This window comes from Sinocyclocheilus anshuiensis, unplaced genomic scaffold (genome assembly GCF_001515605.1).
Source record: "Sinocyclocheilus anshuiensis isolate Anshui unplaced genomic scaffold, SAMN03320099.WGS_v1.1 scaffold460, whole genome shotgun sequence".
Classification (NCBI taxonomy): Eukaryota; Metazoa; Chordata; class Actinopteri; order Cypriniformes; family Cyprinidae; genus Sinocyclocheilus; species Sinocyclocheilus anshuiensis.
In genome coordinates this window covers 220,472-242,473 of record NW_015554101.1, presented here as the reverse complement: position 1 = coordinate 242,473, position 22,002 = coordinate 220,472, and the positions used below count along the sequence as shown (strand labels likewise).

General features: G+C 36.7%; 1 protein-coding gene across 1 annotated transcript in view; it reads left to right on the top strand.

Annotated features, from left to right (window-relative positions):
- Positions 1–22,002, top strand: part of LOC107669566 (E3 ubiquitin-protein ligase UBR2-like) — a 45,652-nt gene that overhangs the window by 9,851 nt on the left and 13,799 nt on the right. Inside the window, exons 5-25 of the mRNA XM_016461861.1 lie at positions 276–406; positions 1,381–1,519; positions 5,096–5,158; positions 5,634–5,754; positions 6,812–6,919; positions 7,504–7,592; positions 12,985–13,083; positions 16,314–16,477; positions 16,598–16,697; positions 16,802–16,930; positions 17,019–17,202; positions 17,398–17,459; positions 17,540–17,650; positions 17,755–17,820; positions 18,630–18,752; positions 18,866–18,929; positions 19,051–19,175; positions 19,640–19,692; positions 19,773–19,875; positions 19,959–20,007; positions 21,400–21,554. Of these exons, the coding sequence (XP_016317347.1) occupies positions 276–406; positions 1,381–1,519; positions 5,096–5,158; positions 5,634–5,754; positions 6,812–6,919; positions 7,504–7,592; positions 12,985–13,083; positions 16,314–16,477; positions 16,598–16,697; positions 16,802–16,930; positions 17,019–17,202; positions 17,398–17,459; positions 17,540–17,650; positions 17,755–17,820; positions 18,630–18,752; positions 18,866–18,929; positions 19,051–19,175; positions 19,640–19,692; positions 19,773–19,875; positions 19,959–20,007; positions 21,400–21,554 (2,238 nt within the window). The remainder of the gene's footprint in view (positions 1–275; positions 407–1,380; positions 1,520–5,095; positions 5,159–5,633; positions 5,755–6,811; positions 6,920–7,503; positions 7,593–12,984; positions 13,084–16,313; positions 16,478–16,597; positions 16,698–16,801; positions 16,931–17,018; positions 17,203–17,397; positions 17,460–17,539; positions 17,651–17,754; positions 17,821–18,629; positions 18,753–18,865; positions 18,930–19,050; positions 19,176–19,639; positions 19,693–19,772; positions 19,876–19,958; positions 20,008–21,399; positions 21,555–22,002) is intronic.

Below are 22,002 nucleotides of genomic sequence, written 5' to 3'. Positions count from 1 at the left end.
TGGGTTGCAGGCTTATTGGCTCACTGACGCTGATGAGATTAACCCCTTAGGTATCGAAATTTGGTACCGAACTACGAGACGTTTTTCGATACTCGATGGTATCGAGGCAATTTGGCCGGTGCCTAAAAAGTATCGAACTCGATACCCAGCCCTAAGCATGATGTAATATTCATAGGCACAACATTACATCCTATTAACTAAATCTTGAGGATTATTAGAGCAGTATATGGGTTAAATTGGAAACAAACCCTTGTGTTCCCTGTTTTGTTTGGCAGGATCCGTTGGCTAATCTGTCTGATGAGATGATTGCTCGCACATATAATGTTTTCTCCATCATCCTCAAATATGCTGTGGACATGCTCACCTGGGAAAAAGAGGATGAGCTACCTGAAGGCCTTGAGCCACCGTAAGACACATTAGCACTTATACCAGGTCTCTTAACCCTCTTTAGCGTTTCGAAGAAAGGTCACATATTGACCAGGAACAGTAAGAGTGTAACTTTTTTTTTTTTTATGAAATGACGTAAAACTGATTTCTCGGAAGTACTAACATGAAATTACTTCTGTTGGGATTTTAGGTCATGTAGCTCTTTAGATTTTGTGTATACTTTTTTTTTTTTTTTTTTTTTTTTTTTAAACAGTATTTGTATAAGCAAATACACAATTTTTTGAAACTAAACTACACTTCTTTGAGTTGAAACAAAGAACATTTATGAATTTATCATTTATTTTGGCCAGATTACTGCCATCTTTCAAAAAAAGAAAAGAAATAATGACACTAATTGCCAGTAGATGGTTGATGTTTTCTATGCATCCAAATGCTGCACAATAATTCTAGATGTTATGCTTTGAAAATGTCTATTATCTAACTATCACTTTGTAATTTTGAAGTGTAATTTTTGCAGTAATGCTTACTGTCATAGACATACATTCATTTTGCTCTCTCTCTGTGTGTGCATGGTTGTGTGTCTCACCGCTTTATATCGTTTTTTTTTTTTTTTTCAACATTGTAGCTGATATATAGATTTTAATCTATAAAAATGGCTCTTTTCCTGTGGTCAGTCAGTTTTGTCAGCCAGTGTGTCACTTTTTTTATGGCCATTTAGAATCAATCGAAGTCCTTTTTTTTTTTTTTTTGTTCAGATTGCATATCTAATAAAGTCACCAAGTTTTGCAACATTCAGATTGAGCAAACAATTATTTTAAACAACAAAACAAAATCAGTCAAAAATGACTGAGGAGCTTATTGGTGTTAAATCCTTAATATCCCTAATCGGAAGATACGTTTTTTTTTGGGTGGGGGGGTATGTTTTATGATTGCTTTTCATTACTGCATGTTAGTATATTGGGAGAAATGTAACTTGCTTATTTTGTTCTCAAGGGCGCGTGGAGACACGTACTACTGCATGCTGTTCAATGATGAGGTCCACACGTACGAGCAGGTCATCTATACACTACAGAAAGCCGTGAACTGCACTCAGAAAGAGGCCGTCAGTTTCGCCACCACTGTGGACAGAGATGTAAGTTCACCTGCTGTTAGTTCCACAGTAGTCTCAGCCTCAGACGTCACGCCCACGGACCGCTGGCTGAACGTCTGATGCGTGTGGCACACAAAAGTGGAAACACTTCAGGAGTTTCGAAGTCGTCATCGGATTGGTTAAATTTTACAGGATTTCCGGGAGACGTGTGTGTCGCGTTCTTTAACATTCCACCTGGAAACAAAGATGCCGTGACGCCAAACCCCCACACGAAAGAAGAAAGCCGTCTTGTTCACAACTGCGAGCGCTTATCAGGATCAATTAAACGCTGGATTTTCAAAAATATGTGAAATAGTGCTGTCAAACGATTAATCGCGATTAATCGCATCCAAAATAAAAGTTTGTTTACATTATATATGTATGTGTACTGTGTATATTTATTATGTATTTAAAAATACACACACATACAGTATATATTTTGAAAATATTTACATGTTTATACATTTATATATTCATATTCTTATATTTTATATTATATATAAATATATTTAATATATAAACATAACATATTTGTCTTAAATACATGCATGTTTGTGTGTATATATATATATATATATATAATAAATATACACACATTATGTAAACAAAAACTTTTATTATCGATGCGATTAATCTTTTGACAGCACTAATGTGAAATATTCAAAGTTCGCGGCATAGAATCTTTGGGTGTATTCACACCAGGAAAGTCCGCTAGTTCACTTGCTTTGGTCCGGACCAAATACAATGTTGATTTTTTTTGTTTGGTGAGGTTCGCTTTCACACTGCCCTTTTTTGCAAGTAGACCAGAAATAGTAAACAAAACAACACATGTGCTAAGGTCATCCATTCATTGGACAGAAGTTCTCAAGCAGGGAAAAACAGGAAGTGCAAAAACAGGATAATCATGGAGATCTTTTGTAGTGCAATTTTTATTCTTTTACTGATTTAGTGTTATCAGATACTAACGCAATATGAAGAAACTTATAATCATCATATGAGACAATGTCATACGATGTTGTAATTATGACTTGCCGAAAATAAAATCTATATATATATAAAATACTTAAAGCATATCACAATGTTTAAACATTTAACCTATATAAATATGCGCTATTAGGTGCATATCCAATGGTTTGTGCGGAGAGTGGAAGCGCACTTCAGGACATCAGTGGAAACAAATTAAATACGCCATAATTTTTGCTCATAAAGGTAAGAATAATACATCGTTCGGAACTGTAAAGGGTCTATTTTTATTTGTGTGCACTCACAATATCAAGAAAAAGTTGTGCTATTGTAAAATAAAGAAAACAAATAAGATGCGCTTGCAGTCTCGGTGTTGAACAGGAGCGCTTCACAAAAATGAACCGAAACTCAGCGAATATTTTCCTTACAGACATTATGAATATATCTATAGAAAGCTTTAAATGCCTACAAAACGAAATAATTCAAATCCAAAACAAATACTCTTATTATTATTATTATTATTATTATTATTATGTAATCTGTAAAGATGAATTTCTTTCTAAAGGCACATCCAATGATGAGATGGCGAGTCAGGATCATCAACTTCTTTGCGACACTGACTCATAAAACACTAGTTTATTAATAAATAATGTAATCTGTAAAGATGAATTTCTTTCTAAAGGCACATCCAATGATGAGATGGCGAGTCAGGATCATCAACTTCTTTGCGACACTGACTCATAAAACACTAGTTTATTAGTAAATAATTAAAATATCTCCTTACTATTTTCCCCCAACATAGTCATGGTAATTTTTGCGGCAAGCTTTAGCCTATTTAGCACGCTCGCATCACGTTGCTGTGCAAACTCATAATTTGCATGTGTTTTTAAGCATTGTGGTTTAAAAACAAGTGATTTAAGCCATTGAAATGCAAATAACAGCACTATATGCTCGAGCTGTGTTTCTGAGCGTGATTTCTGCAATTGGGTCAGATCGAGGTCGGGTCACATTTAGGGCTGTGTATTGGCAAGAATCTGGCGATACAATACGTATCACGATACAGGGGTTGCGATACGATACATTGCGATACTGTAAGCAAGGCGATATATTGGGATATTTCTTATTTTAGGAATAGGAAATATTTTTAGGAAAGTTGTCATTAAGAACACACCACCATATGCAAACCTTAGCAATAAATAAATACAAATGATTTAACCAGAACACAGTGGGATCTGCATTTGCATTAATCAGTCCCTGTAACATTCAACGTTATTGAACCACTTTTTGTGCAGTACGAGTAAAGGGGGAAAAATTTGTGCTTTCAGGATCCTTTAGTTAAATGTATAATACGTATAAAAGGTATTTTATAAAAAGACCATATATATTTTTAGACCCTGCTTTAAAGGTTCACAATTTAAGTTTACGATTGTAACATACAATGTCATAACATTTTGATCTGAACAAAATAATTACATCTGCTTAATATCAATGAAAAATAAAGTGCTTGCAGGATTCCTAAAGAAAACAATTGTAAAGCAATAAAATAAATACAGATGTTGAATATTCTCAGAACCTTTCCACTTGGATTTCACAGGTTTTTCAGTTTGAATTTATGTTCCGCGTGTAATCGCTGAGACTGTGACGTGCGCACCGCCCCAACTGCACAAAACGCCCCCACCACGAGAGAAAGCTGCGCCAGGCTCACACGGGACGCGCCAAGCGGCGGAACCGAGGTGGCGCCCGCGCCACGGTCCTGCGGTGGACGTCACCACAAAAGCCCAAATGACTCCACACTTCAGCTTTGTACACCAAAACAGGAACTGGGACAATTCTTTCATCCTCCATTACTAGCAGCGTACTATATTAACTCTTAACATTAGTAGCGTGCCCTAATGCTAGTATTTCCTGTCACTGTTTAAGTTCAGAGATGAAGACTGCTATCTAGTGGGCTAGATATAAACTCAAAACGAAACAACTGCCATGAATCTTGTATGATTTTTTTTTATTTTTAAATATCGATATTCCATTTTTGAGAATCGATAGAGTATTGCCAAACAAAATATCGCGATACTCGCGTGTATCGATATTTTCTTACATCCCTAGTCATATTCACACCTTAAACGAACCGTACCAGAGTTCGTTTGGAAACGGACCGAGACCACCTCTTCAGCTGGGTCTCGGAGCGGTTGTTTGGTCCGCACCCGAGTGCGATTGCTGTATTCACACCTGCCAAAAAGGTCCGTACCAAGAGACGAAACGAACTTGAGTTCGATTCAATCGAACCAAACAAGACAGGTGTGAATACACCCTTTAAAATACGTCCGAGAGTTTTACACATCGGTCTGTTATTGTGGCGACATTTCCACGCTGGTCTCTAAAGTCTCTAAACGTGACGCTGAACGAAACAAACTGTGATTGATTGTTTGACGTGTCGGTCAAACGGCCTCATGGGTGGGCCTTGGCCAATGAAAGCTGCCATGGATTCCAGACCTTTAGCCGTCAGTCTGAAGGTCTGGCTACGCGAGACTAGTTCCACAGTGCCACGATTCAGGCTTAAGGTTAAGCACAGCTTGTTCTTGCTTTTGTTCATTGATTACTTCTGTTCACTGTGTTCAGGGCAGGAAGTCTGTTCGCTTTGGGGACTTCCAGTTTTGTGAGCAGGCCAAATCTGTTATTGTGGTGAGTCCTGAACAATTACAAATCCCATCAGTTTGCCTCAGATGTGTAAAGCGATTGAGTTTTTTAATCTTTGTACTGAAAGGTCTGCTTAACTAGGACATTCGTTTAAGTCTTATGCAGAAATGCTCCCCAATTTGCATACAGCAGTTTCAGCATCAGGCAATGATACATAGTTCACAAACAAGATTGTTAGTTGTGTTTGGTTAAACAAACATCACAATTACCTATTATCATTATTGCCATAAATATCAAACTTTGGTTTCTTGCGTGTCCTCGCATTGTTGTGCTACATACATGTGACTTAAAGTCTCTAAGCAGTCAGTCCCATAGACTGACATTGAAGGAAGGACATTATAGCACCCCTTGGCAACCATCCACAACACTTTAGCACTGTGTGGGCAACTTTTCAGAGATTAAAGCATCATTAAAATGCTTGTGTAAATGTAGTTTGTTTGTTTGGACACATGTTTTGCAGAGGAACACGAGTCGGCAGACGAAACCCCTGCGGGTTCAAGTCATGCACTCTTCTGTAGTGGCTCATCAGTGTTTTGCGCTCAAAGCTCTCACCTGGCTCGGCCAAATCATCAGATACTCAGGTCAGTTTCTGCATCTTTCTCTCACTTTCTTTTTTTCTCTCTCCTTTGAATTCTTTCCTTTCAATCTCTTTTAGAAAAGCCTTATTGTTCAGTTTCTGATTTATCTTCTGCAATGCCAAATTATTTTCCATTTAGCAGTTGCAATAAATTTGGCTTTAATGGCTGATATTTTGTTGTTTTTGCTATGGTTCCAGTAATTATCAGTTTACCAAATGCTACCACCAGTTTTAGGTGTTTAAATGGGTAATGACATTGAATTTTTTTTTTATTGCTATTTTAATATGTTCCCTGAAGTTCACTTTTGCACCAAAAACATATATGTAGAAAGACAATTATTTTCAACCCTCATTCTTACCCTCTGTCTGAAATGATCTCTTTTTAATGGGCAGCTCCTTTAAGGCTTGTCAGTAAATGGCCACTGTTATGATTAACATCATTTCATGAAACACTATCAGTCCCATATTATTGCACAAGAGTGTTTAGAAAACTGAAAACTGCCATTTAGAGACAAAGCGTTATGAAATCATTTACTTATGGTTTATGATGGAGCTGCTGCCAGATCCAATACAGTTGGCTGCTTCCTGTTTCAACAGAAGTTTCATTGCATACTCTCCATGATATTGTGCCACGTTTACAAAACAATGCTTCGAACAAAGACTTGATACTCCGATGCAATCCGGGGATGCCATTAAACTGGATGCGTAAAAGCGAACATTGTTTGCACTTCCAGTTGTCCTGTTATTAGGAGTAGCTCAAATGCCTGGAGAACGTGAGAAACTGAACGCGTATCTGTATACTGTGTCAAGTGTAGACCGCAGCAGTGATTATAACGGTGCTTGCATCAATGTAGGCTAGTGTCAGCCGTTTCATACACACACACACACATAATGTGGAGGACGTTTTAATCTATGAAACTTGCAGGATGATTTAATGGTACAAAGTCCTCTTATGTCAAAAGTTCAAGGCAAATTTGATTTCTTTTGTCATGATGTAGCAGTGTGCCTTGTGTCAGTGTTTGTGAAGAATCAGTGCCTGAGTTTATTGCTGTTCCTATCAGATGCTCTGAGGAGGATCCTGTGTCAGGTGGGTCTGCAGCGAGGACCGGAGGGAGAGAACTCTTCTCTAGTGGACACGCTCATGCTCTGTGACTCCAAGATGTGGAAAGGTGAATGAATTAATGTGCTGACATCAGCTCTACTGAGATACTGCAGCACTGGAGAAACACACAGCCCAGTGAATGCCATGAAAGCATGTTCATATCACACTTTACCCCAAAATCAAAAGAAAAACAGATTAAGATGTTTAGTATTCTAGGAAAATGAAGTATATTTTAGGACAAGTGAAATTTATTTGGGGTATTTATCCAACTATTATTGCATTTCATGACTGACAAGACTGATTTCCCTTCCAAGTCTCATTACTGTCATGTGTCTGTACGTTTTACATTTTTATTCCCATTATTTTTAGTTGAGTGTCTTTCCATTCTCAGTGTTCTTGTTACACATTATAGTAAACTATGTGTAATTAAAAGCAACTAACCCTATAGAAAGTACATGCTAATTAATATTGCTCAATACTTAATTATTTACTTAAATGTATTGTATACTAGAAAATGAAGTGTAACCATAATTTCTTATTTGATTCTTTTGTTTTCGGGGTGAATTATGTCTGGAACATGTCCTTGATGGGTTTTGTGAGATTCTCCAAGTTAAATTCTAATCCAAGTATCTAATCTTGTGTTTCCTGCAGGAGCAAGAAATGTTTACCACCAGCTCTTTATGAGCAGCCTACTCATGGATACAAAGTACAAGAAACTTTTCGCAATCCAGTTTGCAAAGGTAAGACTTCAATTTGCTATGGCACAGTCTTTATATTGACAGTAAACCACATGAAGGACCAAAAAGTGGAGAAAATTTTGCACATTTACCCACTAGAGTTTGCATTCTCATGATAACTGAGGAATGGGATTAAGAAAAAGGTAATTGTGTTTTTTTTTTTATCTCACAATTCTGAGAAAAGAAGTCAAAATTGTGAGATATAAACTCAGAATTCTGCCTATTCCTGGTTTGCATCTCACAATTGCAAGTTTATATCTCACAATTCTGACCTTTTTTCCTCTCAGAATTCTGAGTTTATATAAACTAAAATGAAAACTTGCAGTTGTGAGCTATAATTTCAGAACTGCGAGATATGCAATTGCAATTCTGTCTTTTTCTCGGATTTGCAGTTGCGAGTTATAAAATCCAATTCTGAGGGGAAAAAATATCTTCTTCAGTCTCTTCTCACAATTCTGACTTTATAACTCACAATTACAAGTCTACATCTCTCTCAATTGATCTCTCTATATTATATGTAAACTCATAGTCTCTAGGAAAAAAATCAGAATTGTGAGAGAAAAAAATCACAATTACCTTTTTTTTTTAAATATTTTTTATTAGGGATGCACGGTATATCGGCCACCATATCGGAATTGGCCGATAAATGTTAATTTTTCTGTTATCATTATCGTATCTTAAAGCCGATAAATAATGCATTATTTCCTGCAGAGACATTTCAGATGAGCACTGTTCACCATGATGGTTTTTAATTGCTTGAAATATTGTTGGAATCACTTTGAAAAGGAAAATACAGTGAACTGCAACATGTGCAGGGCAAGTCTGTCATATTATAATGAGATCATTAGCTACTGTAAAATAATGTTATGGAATCTTTATTCGCCCGTGTTTCAGCGCATTGTTATGGGAAGAGCGCATCCAACGGATCTACACCTTCATGACTAGCACAGTTAAGTTCGCTTGTGCATTTACAGCTTTTTGTGCAATTGTACGTTGTAAAATTGTGTTTATTTTATGCATATAAATCTGATTTATCTCGTATAGAATGCGTTTGGTTAACCCTTTAGGCGCCAGGGTTTTTTGGAAAAATCTAAGTACTGCATGTCTGCCATCTAGTGGTAGGGAATACAAATGAGATATTACACCATATTAGGAACTACAGTCTATTTGATTAAGTGTGACGTCTTGTCGCAATTTTGCGACTTTGGCGCTAAGAGGGTTAAGCTAATAGAGGGCTTCAGTTCGTAGGTGATCAGCAGCGCACAACATTAATAAATATGTTTGGGACTGTCATATTATAACATTATAATGAGAACACTAGTCTATTATAATAAAACGTTGTGAATTATTTCGGTTTGGTATCCGTGTTTCAGCGCGTCGTTGCGGGAAGAGCGCATCCACAACAGAAGTTACACATTCTGATTAGCACGTAACTTAGTTCGAGTTCACTTGTGCATTTGTGTCTTTTTGTACACAGTGTTTCCCCTAGGTTTACGGCATTTTTTTTTTTTTTTTTTTTTTGGACTCCTTCTGGACTCCTTTTTAATGGTTAAATTAAATTGTATTAATCAAAAAGCATGTCTAATTAATTACAATCATGAAACTTAAACAATTTAACATCAATTTATTAAAAGTTTAACAAAAATTACATGTTTAGGGCCCTATGAAATGTTTTATTGTTACCAAATTCTGTTTTAACATGTCTAATTATTTGAAAGCATAAAAACAAGTTTAATTTATTCTTACCTTAGCCTTATGATTTTTTTTTGCTCAGAAATTCTTTGTGTATTAAAACATTTTTTATGGCATAAAATATTCATTTAATCTATCTTTTAAGTAATGAAAATTAAACACATTTTATTTTTTGGAAAATAAAGGTCATTTAATATTACAAATAAAACATTGATTGTATGTTGTATGATTATTCCTTAAAAATAAGGTTTTAATAATTTTAGTAGTAGTAGTAGCAGCCTACATTCTACTGAACAATAGTAATATTTTTCTGCCGTACTGCCTTCAAGTTAAACCAAACTTTTATTTTGACGGGTTGCCGTGAATACCTTTACATTTCTGTGTGTATATGATATGAGGACAGTTTTACTCAAATGACAGAATTCATATTTAAATAGTCGTTTTGCAGCTTAATATTTACAAATACTAGTGGGAGTGTGCTCACTTGTGTGTGCGCGCACGTGTGTGTGTGTGTGTGTGCATGTGCACGCGCATCGGGGTGGAACTCCGCTGTGCGTGATACAGAGAGCGCGACCATAACGTAGAGACCGAAATGACATGCCGTCATGTAAATAAGATAAATAACATAAGGCTATTTAGTTCGTTTAATAAAAGAACAAGGTATAGACCCGTTCTATCGGAAAAGGTAACTTTAAATGACTTCTGTTGTGATCTGGCGCTATAGAGAAAATATAATTAAATAAAATTAACTTGACCTTCAAGGGGGGCAGGGGGTGCCGTTGGGGTGGCGGGCCGCCCCCCTAATATAATGGCAGGGGAAACACTGACATATATAATTTGTAATATTATGTTTATGTTGTATAAATATCTGATTAATCTCATATACGATGCGTTTTCTTGAGTTAAATAAGCTGGCAGCACTTCAGTTTACCGGTGTTCATTCAGCTGTTCAGCTTCAGCGCATGCAGCTCGAACAGCAATGCACAACATTAATAACTGTAATTGGGAATGTCATATACATAACATTATAAAGAGAATATTACCGTAATAAAAAAAAATTGTGAATTCTTTGGGTTTATTTGCCGTGTTTCATCGCGTTATGGGAAGAACCAAGAGCGCGTCCACGAGTTACACATCTGACTAGCGTGTAACTTAGTTCGAGTTCACTTGTGCATTTCTTTTTGTGCATATAATTTATAATATTATGTTTATGTTGTATGAAGATCTGATTCTCATATAGAATAATTAACCCGCTAACAAAGTGCTTCAGTTTACTGGTGTTCATTCAGCTCTTCAGCTACAGCGCAGCAGCTCAATCAGCAGTGCTGCTATTTGAAACGGTGGTATTAATTTAAGATACTGCTTTTTCAAAATAATTGATATATTATTTATAATCACCACCACTTTTATTTGTATCTTATTATTTTCATCAACAATATGGTTTAATTAAAATAATTTAATTATTGTCAGTGCGGAGGTTAGACCATTTAATTTAACCATGGCACATGATTTTTGATTTATTTTATTTTTTTTACACTTAAGTAATGTTGTCCAGTGACTTGTTTGCATTATTTAAGCATTATTTTATTTATTTGTAAGGCTGCTTTATGTTTGATTTATGTTGAAGTGTTTAATGCCTTTTAATGGTGAGACTTTTTTGGTAATCAGCCTTTTAAAAATTATATAAAAATTTGGATTTAGATTTATCGGCCAACATATCGGTTATCGGCTTTCATATTTAAAGTATTATCGGTTATCGTATCGGCCTAAATTTTCATATCCGTGCATCCCTATTTTTTATTCAATGGCAGAAACAAGCTTCCATAATAGTGCAAGGCATCACTTAAGAATAAACATTTTCAAAAGCATTGCCACAAAACATGATACTTGTTAACATTAGCCTAGCATGAAAACAATTGCCTTCTAACTAAAGTTACTATCTTATATCATGCCGATAATTTCCACACAGTATTCACATGGATTTAGTTATTAAAACATTTTAAATGGAGCAAATTCCACACACATTCCAGTGTAAGTGTGATACTGAAAATACAGTTTTGTTTGTTTTTGCAAACTGGTGAAATTATTTTCTGTGGTAATCAACAAAATGGTGTAGATTAAACTTGCTGCACCACCATATGAAACAGAATTGATGTTAGAATGTGCCAAGTTTGACACTTGAATATCCAGTTCACTTTCACCTCACACTCAGTTTGATTCAGCTGATCTGGGAGGATAAGAGAGTTTGAGCAGCCATTCGCTGTTCAGTGAGGGGTATCGTCTCAGAGAGAGAGCATGTGTAATAGAGAGAGATACTATGACTCATGCTGTCTTTGACTCGCTGCCAGCTGCAGTCCTCCGACTGACCGAGTCATGCTGTGACAGCAGGAAATCTTTTTCTTAGAGTGCACTCTGATGTAGGGCCCTGTGAAATCTGTTTTATTATTTTTTTTTTCTCAAATTTGTCCATTTGAATATTTCTGGATTACATTTGTTTTCTACTTAATTTAATAATTTATTACAAATAATTAATATTTTTATTTAATAATAATTAAATACATTTATTAATAATTTGGTCCTGAAACATGTTTTATTTTATTACTTTTTTTTTCAGAAGTTCTGTGTTGTTGGTGCTATTTATTATAATTTTTTAAATGATGATTTAAACTTGTAATGAAAAATACCTGTGATCAAATGAAGGCATGAAATATTAAATTAATCTTTTGAAATGTAATCAAATTAAAATCGAACACTTGCTTTTATTTTTTGGGAAACCAAGTGCTGCAAAATGGAGTTTTACTGTTAAAATTAAAACTTGCATGAAAAATGGCCTGATTCTTTAAAAATAAAGATTGATTATTTTGATAAGTATATTCTACTGTACAATAGTGATGCATTTCTCTCACAGTTTCTTAAAGTTAACCCAAACTTTTATTGGGATGGGTTGTTGTGAAGACCTTTGGGTTTCTGTGAGTGTGTGTATGATGATAGTTTTATCAAATGAAATGGCAAAATGCTGGTGAAGTGACTCTCAGAGCAGCTCTGGAGATGAAGTTCATGTTTTCATGTCCTCATATAATGAGACTGCGGATGCTGAAAACACCACAAGCATTAAGCATGATTAAGAATGTGCAGTAAATGAAACTCAATCATTTTCCATATTGTGATATGATTTTAAGTGTACAGCCCTGCTTTTGATTTGTTTATTTAAATTGTGCATAATTCAGTGATGCTCCACGTTATATGGTATTTTATTTATGACTCCATTCCACAATTCTGTTTGTGTTTTCCACATTGCAGAAACCATAGGGCCCTAACTCAGTTAGCTTAAACAACTCTAGAAAGTCAGTGTGTAAAGTTTAGCTTTAGCTCGAGTCCCCTGGCTCCACATGTGCCCCAGTGCCACGGTGTAACTTCAAGCCGTATGCGCCAGACACAGAACCGAGTCGGGGGACGTAACTGCAGATGCCCCTGACCTCTGACCCGGAAGGTGAATCTGCCCCCTTCCCCCCTTCCCTTAGAATTACCGGCGCCTCCAGACAGATTTTATGGAGGACGATCACGAGCGTGTAGTGTCAGTGACTTCTCTGTCAGTGCAGCTCTTCACCGCCCCCACTGTGGTGAGTACCGCCAATCCCACACACCTCTCCTCTCTCTTCTGCCTCTTTCTCCTCTCCTCTGCCTCCTTCACCACTGCCTGCAGAACTATGAGCGCTTGCAGAATGACTACGTGAAGGACGACCATGACAGGGAGTTCTCAGTCACTGATCTTTCTGTGCAAATGTTCACCGTGCCTTCTCTGGTAAGTATGTGCAGGGAGAGATGGCCTGCCATGAGGAAGAAGCTTGTCATTTCGGGTTTTTGGTCGCTGCTTCCGTTTCCTTTTTCTCTTTACATTTTATTTTAATGCTTTCTCTTCCCTTTCCATTTTTCCTGTATCTTTTTACAATTGTTCATTCCTCTTTCCTTACTCTTGGTTCCTTCCTCTTTACTCTTTACTGTGATGCACTGAAATTAGGGGCCAAGCACAGAAGGTGCGATGGCACCTATTGTATCCGTTGGCGTTCTTATATTCTTCTTCTTCTTCCGCTCTGGAAGTCTATGGCAGCCCATAGAACCGCTTGCGGTAAAGTTGTGAAATTTGGCTCACGGATAGAGGACAGTCTCAACATTAACCACAGCAAGTTTGGAGTCTCTAACTCAAACTCTCTAGTGCCACCACTTGTCCAAAGTTTCACTCATGTTTATGCTAATAACTTTTGAACTGTAAGGCACAGAAGGAAAATTATTTTTTCTTCTGAAACCTTGGCTCATGCCAAGTTGAATGTCCAAAATGTAAAAAGTCCAAAATTAAAAAATCGCAAGGTTTAGTTTATTCGCAAATTTTTTAATAGTTCGATAAACCTACTTTTTTGAACTCGTCCTAGATGGTTTGTCTGATTTTCACCAAAATTGGCTCAGATCATCTTCAGACCATGCTGGCAAAAAGTTATGGACTTGAAGTTGATTAGCCAAACCGTTCTCGAATAACGCGCGAACAAATTCTACGAAAAGCACGCAAAAACGGATGTGAGGCTATATCTCCGCAATGGTTTGGCGTATTGAGACCAAACTTGGTGTATGTTATAACAAGCATGACCTGAGGCTACCTCCAGTGTTTCGGCACAGTGCCACCTAATGGTCAGGAGATATGAAAAATGTCTATTTTTGCTTATAACTTCTCAGTGGTTTGGCCAAAAATCACAAAACTGGTCTATTTATATTCAGTGAAGCATGCCGAGTTGGCCATTTTTAATTTTGTCATAAAATGCTGTATTTTACGAACACATTGACGCATTGTTACGAAACTCTGTGTGCATTTTCGACACCATGCCCTGATGGTACTCAAAAAGTTTGGGGGCAGCGCCACCTTGTGGTCAAAAGTTATAATAACATTTCTAAAAATGCTAATAACTTTTGGTTACGTTAGCCTATTGTAATGAGACTGATGTTGATAGATTTCTTGGATCATGCCGAAATCGTCGATATCAATTGTCAAAATTGGCCAAACTTCCTGTCCGTCATTTTGATTAATATTGAAAGCCTACTTTTTCGAACTCCTCCTAGACCATTGGTCCGATTTTCACCATCTTCAGACCATGCTTGCAAAAAGTTATGGATTTCGTGTCGATACACAAAACTGTTTTCGTTTATTGCATCCATAAATTTGCTGGAAAGATGCAAAACTGCATCTGAGGCTGTATCTCTGCAAAGCTTTGACATATTGACACCAAACTTTGTATGTGCCATTGGCCCCTCACACTGACCATGCCACATTAATTTGGTAACAGCGCCACCTATTGGTCAAAAGTAATAAACCATTCATTAACCATTAATAATGAAATTTCCATACATTCTAATAACTTTTTATTGCATTAGCCTATTGTGATGAAACTATCAAAATATTCCTTGGGTCATGCTGAAAACACAGATACCAATTTTGCCGTAGTCGGCTAAAGTTCCTGTCCGCCATTTTGATTTGTTGAAAACGTACTTTTTCGAACTCCTCTTAGACTGTTGGTCCAATTTTTTTTTTTTACCAAAAATCGAGTCAGATCATCTTCAGACTGTGTTGACAAAAAGTTATGGATTTCGTGTCGATAGACGAAACTGTTTTTGTATAGTGCCGCTACAAATTTGAGGCATAATGCCAAAATGACTCTAAGGCTGTATCTCTGCAAAGCTTTGACATATTGGTACCAAACTTTGTATGTGTCATTGTCACCTCACACAGAACATACCACATCGATTTGATGACAGCGCCACCTATTGGCCAAAACTGATGTGCCATTAAATCATATTACCAGAAGTTGTATTTATGATTTTTCAGCCATTTTGCTTAAAATCATACTAAAATTGCTTTAATTACTCATTGTTGCAGTTGGTCTGATGCTCCATGCCATGCTTAGCTCCTCATTTCTCTCTGCTGTGCTTGGCCCCTTAATTGCTGCTTGCAGCTATATTTATTATTATTATTATTATTATTTTATCAAAACTGAAATTGAAGTTTTCAGTTAGCCAAATACAAAAATAGTATAATAATCAATTAATAATCAGATTTATTTAGTAATCAACACTCAAATAAAACTTAATTGTATGCAAATATATGCAAATATAAAGCTATAAAGTAATTGTATGCAAATATAAAGTTGCACATAACTTGTAAGTCAAATTTTTAATTATATAATTATGTTACAGTTGAAATACAAATATTAAAATTTACTGTAATAACTTGTTTTCATGACAAATGTACTTAAACATACAATAAACAAGACATCACTAACAGGTAAAGAATATATTGAATTTGTAATATAGTGCATATATTTAGCAAAATACTCCTAGAATTATTATTTTTTTGTAGCTGACTAATGAGATATGGACATTGAATGGCTTTCTTGAGGTAAATGTAAAGTTACTTGACATAGTTTACAAGTTCTTTTATTAGATTTTTTTAAGTTATCAGAATTTGATAGCTTTTAGACTTTCATATCAAAAGTAAAAAATAAAGCTTATTGAGATTATTGGATGGTATGCACGCATCAAATAATGTTTTAGAGAAGTTTTGTTCCTACATCAAACCAAAATTGTAGATCAATTAAAATCAAGATATCAGTATTGTCCTAACAGCTGTTAGCTGTTGTAGCTTGACATAGTCAAAATGCATAATTGGAGAAGTACTAATAAAACGTCAGTAAATTTAGTTTTGCCAAAACCAAAAAAATTATTTTCGGTTCCTTCACTACTCTTCTTGTTTTCATCCTCTTCATCCTCATCCACTTCCCTCCTCCTCTTTAATTTTTCTCTGCACTTCCACATCTGCTTTATCCTCTCTTTCCTCCTTCCTTTCCATTTCCCTTGCCTTAGTTTTTGCGTTCTCTTCTGTCTCAACTTCTCCTCTCAATAAATGTGAATTTTGCATATAGAAAAACAGCTTACCACCCAAACCTCCAACGGTCTGTCAGATGTGGCAGTGGTGTATGTGCTATTTTCCAGGCGCGGATGTTGATCACAGAAGAGAACCTGATGACCACCATCATCCGCACCTTCATGGACCACCTCAGACACAGAGACCTGCAGGGCCGCTTTCAGTTTGAACGCTACACTGCACAACAGGCCTTCAAATTCCGCCGAGTCCAGAGCCTTATAGGAGACTTCAAGTAAGATACTGAGCATGTCCGCCCAGTTACACAGGAAGGACTTCATATACATTTATCTTTTTGTGTCTAAAATTCCCATTCCTCGAGATGTGTGTCATGATGTATTTCTTTTGGATGCAGGTATGTCCTGATAAGCCGTCCAACAGAGTGGACCGACCAACTCAGGGAAAAGTATCTGGAAAGTTTCGATGCTTTCTTGGAGTTGCTAAAATGCATGCAGGTGACTATACCAATCTGATTTTAAAATTGTGTGTCAGTGATATTTAAAATTGGGCACTGAAACAGTGGTTTGTGTGTGTGTGTGTGTGTGTGTCCTCTTTGCAGGGAATGGACCCTGTAGTGCGTCAGGTGGGGCAGCACATAGAGATGGAGCCAGAATGGGAGGCAGCGTTCACCTTACAGATGAAGCTCACACATATCATCTCTATGATGCAGGAATGGTGTGCCAGTGATGTAAGTGCATGTTAGACACAGAGTCACTTTAGTACCCATAATGCACCATGGGGCCTTGATATAAGTCTGTTATTTGTTGTGTGTACAGGAGCGAGTGCTGATCGAAGCCTATAAGAAGTGCCTGAGTGCGCTGACTCACTGCCACAGTGGTTTCACAGATGGGGAGCAGCCCATAACCCTCAGCATGTGCGGCCACTCCGTCGACACCATCCGCTACTGCGTTTCTCAGGAGAAAGTCAGCATACACCTGCCTGTGTCCCGGCTTTTAGCAGGTCAGTCGAACATGTTTTCACACAGTGCAGTAAGGCCATATACATGCTACAAAATTTTGAGAATAAATCTGGTAGAGTTCTTTGAATTATCATTGCGTGTGTATGGAATATAAGAGTTCACTTTTGAAATTGTAGTGGTTGATGGAAGTAACCACATCATATATTAACTGAGCCGCAACTCTCTCTTCCTGTTAGGTTTACATGCTCTGCTGAGCAAAACTGAGGTTGCCTATCGATTCCCTGAGCAGCTGCCACTGGTAAGTTTGGGGGTTTTGGTTCATGAGAATTGTTGCAAGACAATCTTGGTGCTTTCTGAGGCCTCTTTTGTCTTTCACAGAGTGAACTGAGTCCACCCATGTTGATCGAGCATCCGCTTCGCTGCCTTGTACTCTGTGCCCAGGTGCATGCTGGGATGTGGAGAAGAAATGGCTTCTCTTTGGTCAATCAGGTAAGAAGCTTATAAATGTGTTTTATTTTAATAGTCAAGACATTTAGCAGTGTTAATGCCTTTTCATAAAACATATTGTGCTTTTTCTTGGATTGTTTTTGCAGATCTATTATTATCACAATGTGAAGTGTAGAGTGGAGATGTTCGATAAAGACCTCAGCATGCTTCAGGTCAGTAGCGTGAAATTCCAAAATTATTAACCAAAAAGTATTTAATTCCAAAATGAAAACAAAAACAGTTTATTTATAAGTTTACATGAAGAAATCTATTTTAGTAAAAAAAAAAAAATGGATTGCATTCATTTTAATTAATGAAAATAGTTGTGTTCAATGTAATGGGCTAAAAATGTTGCAATCACAATTTTCTGTACCAATATTCGCATTACTGTTATGTGGAAAATAGTCCACAGTGATGGAAAACCTGATTAATTAGGTTTTTTCTTCTTCTGCCTTAAGCTATAGAAATGTCTCTAGTCAATATGCATTTTTCCTAGTTAATGACAGTCACATACAAAAAGAGCCTTCAGGACAATCCTGTGTTATATTTTAAATATTGAACAAATATAATTTTTTGTGTTTATGTAAGTTGCTAATTCAGCACAGAGATAAAGCTCTGCTTAATATAGACCATAATTAGGCATGGGAGTAAGCAAATTAGAAATTAATTGCTTTATACATTTTTTTAAAAATAAGAATGTTAATGCTTATACACACAATGATAATTTGACTGATATTTCTCTCCAAAATGTGTCATTGAAATTCATTGGTTAAAGTGCTGAAACACTGATATTATTAAAATTGTAGAGAACCAAGAACCTATGGAGAATATCAGACATCTGGATGCATTGCATTAATGACAGTTTGGCAGGAAAATGTGCTTATTTATTATGAAAGCAAAGCACAAGAAACCTTTTAGCACAATTTGATTTATTTTCTCTATGGTAAGTATAAGTTCTTATTCATGCTGTTTTTGGATCTAGGCTGGAGCTTCCATGATGGATCCAAACCACTTCCTGATGATCATGTTGAGCCGTTTTGAGCTCTATCATATCTTCAGCTCAGCAGACTGCAGAAAGAGATACAGCAGAGAGAACGCTAACAAGGTCTGCTTGCTTCCAAACCACTTTTTGTCCCCATTTCTTTTCTCTTTACTTGATTTCTCTCTGCTTGCACTCATTTGTTTTGCCAGTGACGTGTTTCTCTCTCTGTCTCTCAGGATGTGGTTCAGCAGAATAACACACTAATTGAAGAGATGCTGCATCTGGTCATTATGATCGTGGGTGAGTGAATATTTCTCAACACACATCCTTTAAATGTTGTCATACGGATGTATTAAGCTTATTTGACACCATAGAAAGTTTAAAAAATGTCTTTCATGCTTTGTTTCTTTCTTTCCTGCAGGGGAGCGATACACAGCAGGTGTTGGTCAGGTGGAGTGCTCTGATGAGATAAGGCGAGAGATCGTTCACCAGCTATGCATTCGACCCATGGCCCACAGCGAGCTGGTCAAAGCCCTGCCTGAGAATGTAAGTCAACCCTCACTGCTTCACCCTTGCCCAAGATCATAAGTAATTGTTAGCTTTGAAAAAAAAAAAAAAAAACATTACGCAAATATAGGAGAGATAAGTAAGTTACTAGATGCAATCATTTAAAAAATGTGAACAGTATTAGCCTTCTTATTCCAATAATTGTATAAAGCAGTTAATTTCTGCCATTAGTGAACCATCATTAAATTCTGTACAAATCCCATCCATAATCATGGTCTGTATTAAACCGAGAATAGCTTTATAAGAGATCTCTGTGCTGATATAACAACTTACAAATACACATGAAAGTCAGAAAATTAAATTGAATAAGGATTGATCTTGTCGTAAAGTTCCCGTTGATCTAAAGCAGGACAGATGAGCGGAACAGGTTTTTTTTTTTTGTATTTGACTGCCACCTAGTTGTAGTTTGTGCTAATGAATTTTACACACCCTTCTGCACACAGGAGAATAAGGAAACCGGCATGGAGAGGGTCATCGACAGTGTGGCTTCATTTAAGTGAGTGTCCTTAAGAAAAGAGTGTTGTCCGAAGAGTTGAATTTGTCTGTGTGTAAGCCTGTGTGAATTGTGTCGTACAGGAAGCCTGGTGTGACTGGTAGAGGACTTTATAAACTCAGGCCAGAGTGTGCCAAGATGTTCAACCTTTACTTCCACCATTACTCCAGAGCTGACCAGTCTAAGGTAACGCTGCATTATCGAAATTGAAACTCACAAAGAACAATAGTTAATAATCCATTTTATTTATTTATTTTTTTGTCCTTCAGGCTGAAGAGGCCCAGAGAAAAATGAAGAGGCGAAATGGGGAAGATTCAGGTACTAAACTAACACACACACACCCATACATTAGGTGTGGGCAAACAATTCAAACGTTTCACTCAGAAAAGCACATTGCGTAATTAAAGTGGCTTGTTTAATTTTTTTTTTTTCCTATAGTTCTGAATCACTTTTTATTGACAAATTTTGAGGATGGTGAGGATGGTGATATAAATTGGGCAGCACAGAAAACATTCATAGCATTATGTTGGGCTGCAAAATTTGCTGTGCTTGTTTTTAAGGTTGCACAGTATAATAATAATAATAATAATAATAATTCATTTAAAATAGTAATTTAATGATTTATTAATAATTTTATTGTTGGTGTTGTTGTTAGTTCTACTTCTAGTATTACCAAATAAATTGCTAAATACAAAAATATATATTACTAATATTTATATTGTAATACTTCACAGTGAAATAAAATTAAATATTTAAAAATAATATAATTTAATTTTACATTACAGCTGTATCAAACTTTTGTTTTGATGGAAGTCCGCAGGGAGCCTTTAAAGTAGGGATGTCATGAGAACCGATACTACGGTACCAAGTCAGTATAAACATTTTAAAATCATGCCGGTACTTGTTTTTCTTTAGTAGCGTTAATACCGATGATATCGAAGTTTGCGACTAGCGAGGCTGCAATTCTTCTGGAACTGATGGGGGCAGGCAGAGCATACGCCTGGAAGTGTTTCAGTCGGTCCTCAAAGGGTAAAGAAGAAGAAAATACGCCTAAAAAGCACACAGAAGAATTAAACGTGAAAGATGGCGGCGATATATGATTGTGTGAGATTTAAATGAGAGCGCACAGCTCTGAAAGCACGAGTGCTGCGCAAGATCACGCACACGCGTAAACTGTCTGACAGCTTACAGCTTGTTTATTAGTTGTGTATCCGTTCGCGGATTATCCTTATTGACATTATTGGCTAATATTAGCCTACTGGTTTAAATAATTGTTATTTATGTTAATGGTTTTAAAAAGTATTTTCGGCCTGCCAGTAAGTATGTCAGTGAATTTAAACTAATGCTTGCATTCAGAGTATAGGGGTGTGTGTGTTTGTGTGTTATTTGAAGGCCAAGTGCCACTAATGTTGTGCTTTTGTAATGTTAAATAAAGGAGTTAATGTTTATGTATTATTGTTATTTTTTTCCCATGGTATCGACTTGGTATCGAGTTTCATGTACTTTCAGTGTTATCAATACCGACTACTAGATTTTTGGTATCGTGACATCCCTACTTGAAAGCTTCTCTTTTGCTGATAATCTCTTTAGCTGCTTACACATGTATTTCATTAAATAATGTGTTTTGGTTTACTCTGATTAATTGTGTAGCCCCGCTGTTATGTGATGACAGTGCCAGTGTTAAAACTGATTTTCATGTGTTTGTTGTAGTTCTGCCTCCACCTGTTCTGCCTCGGTTCAGTCCGCTGTTTGCCAGCCTGGTGAACATACTGCAGTGTGACGTGCTGCTGGGGATTCTGGGAGCTGTGCTGCAGTGGGCGATGGAGCCCAGCGGGGGGCACTGGTCTGAGTCCATGCTTCAGAGGGTACGTCTATGTTTGGGGGACAGCGAGAACCTCCACAAACTGGACCTCTCTTTAATATACAGGTGCAGCTCAATAAATTAGAATGTCGTGGAAAAGTTCATTTATTTCAGTAATTCAACTCAAATTGTGAAACTCGTGTATTAAATAAATTCAATGCACACAGTCTGAAGTAGTTTAAGTCTTTGGTTCTTTTAATTGTGATGATTTTGGCTCACATTTAACAAAAACCCACCAATTCACTATCTCAACAAATTAGAATACTTCATAAGACCAATAAAAAAAAAACATTTTTAGTGAATTGTTGGCCTTCTGGAAAGTATGTTCATTTACTGTACATGTACTCAATACTTGGTAGGGGCTCCTTTTGCCTTAATTACTGCCTCAATTCGGCGTGGCATGGAGGTGATCAGTTTGTGGCACTGCTGAGGTGGTATGGAAGCCCAGGTTT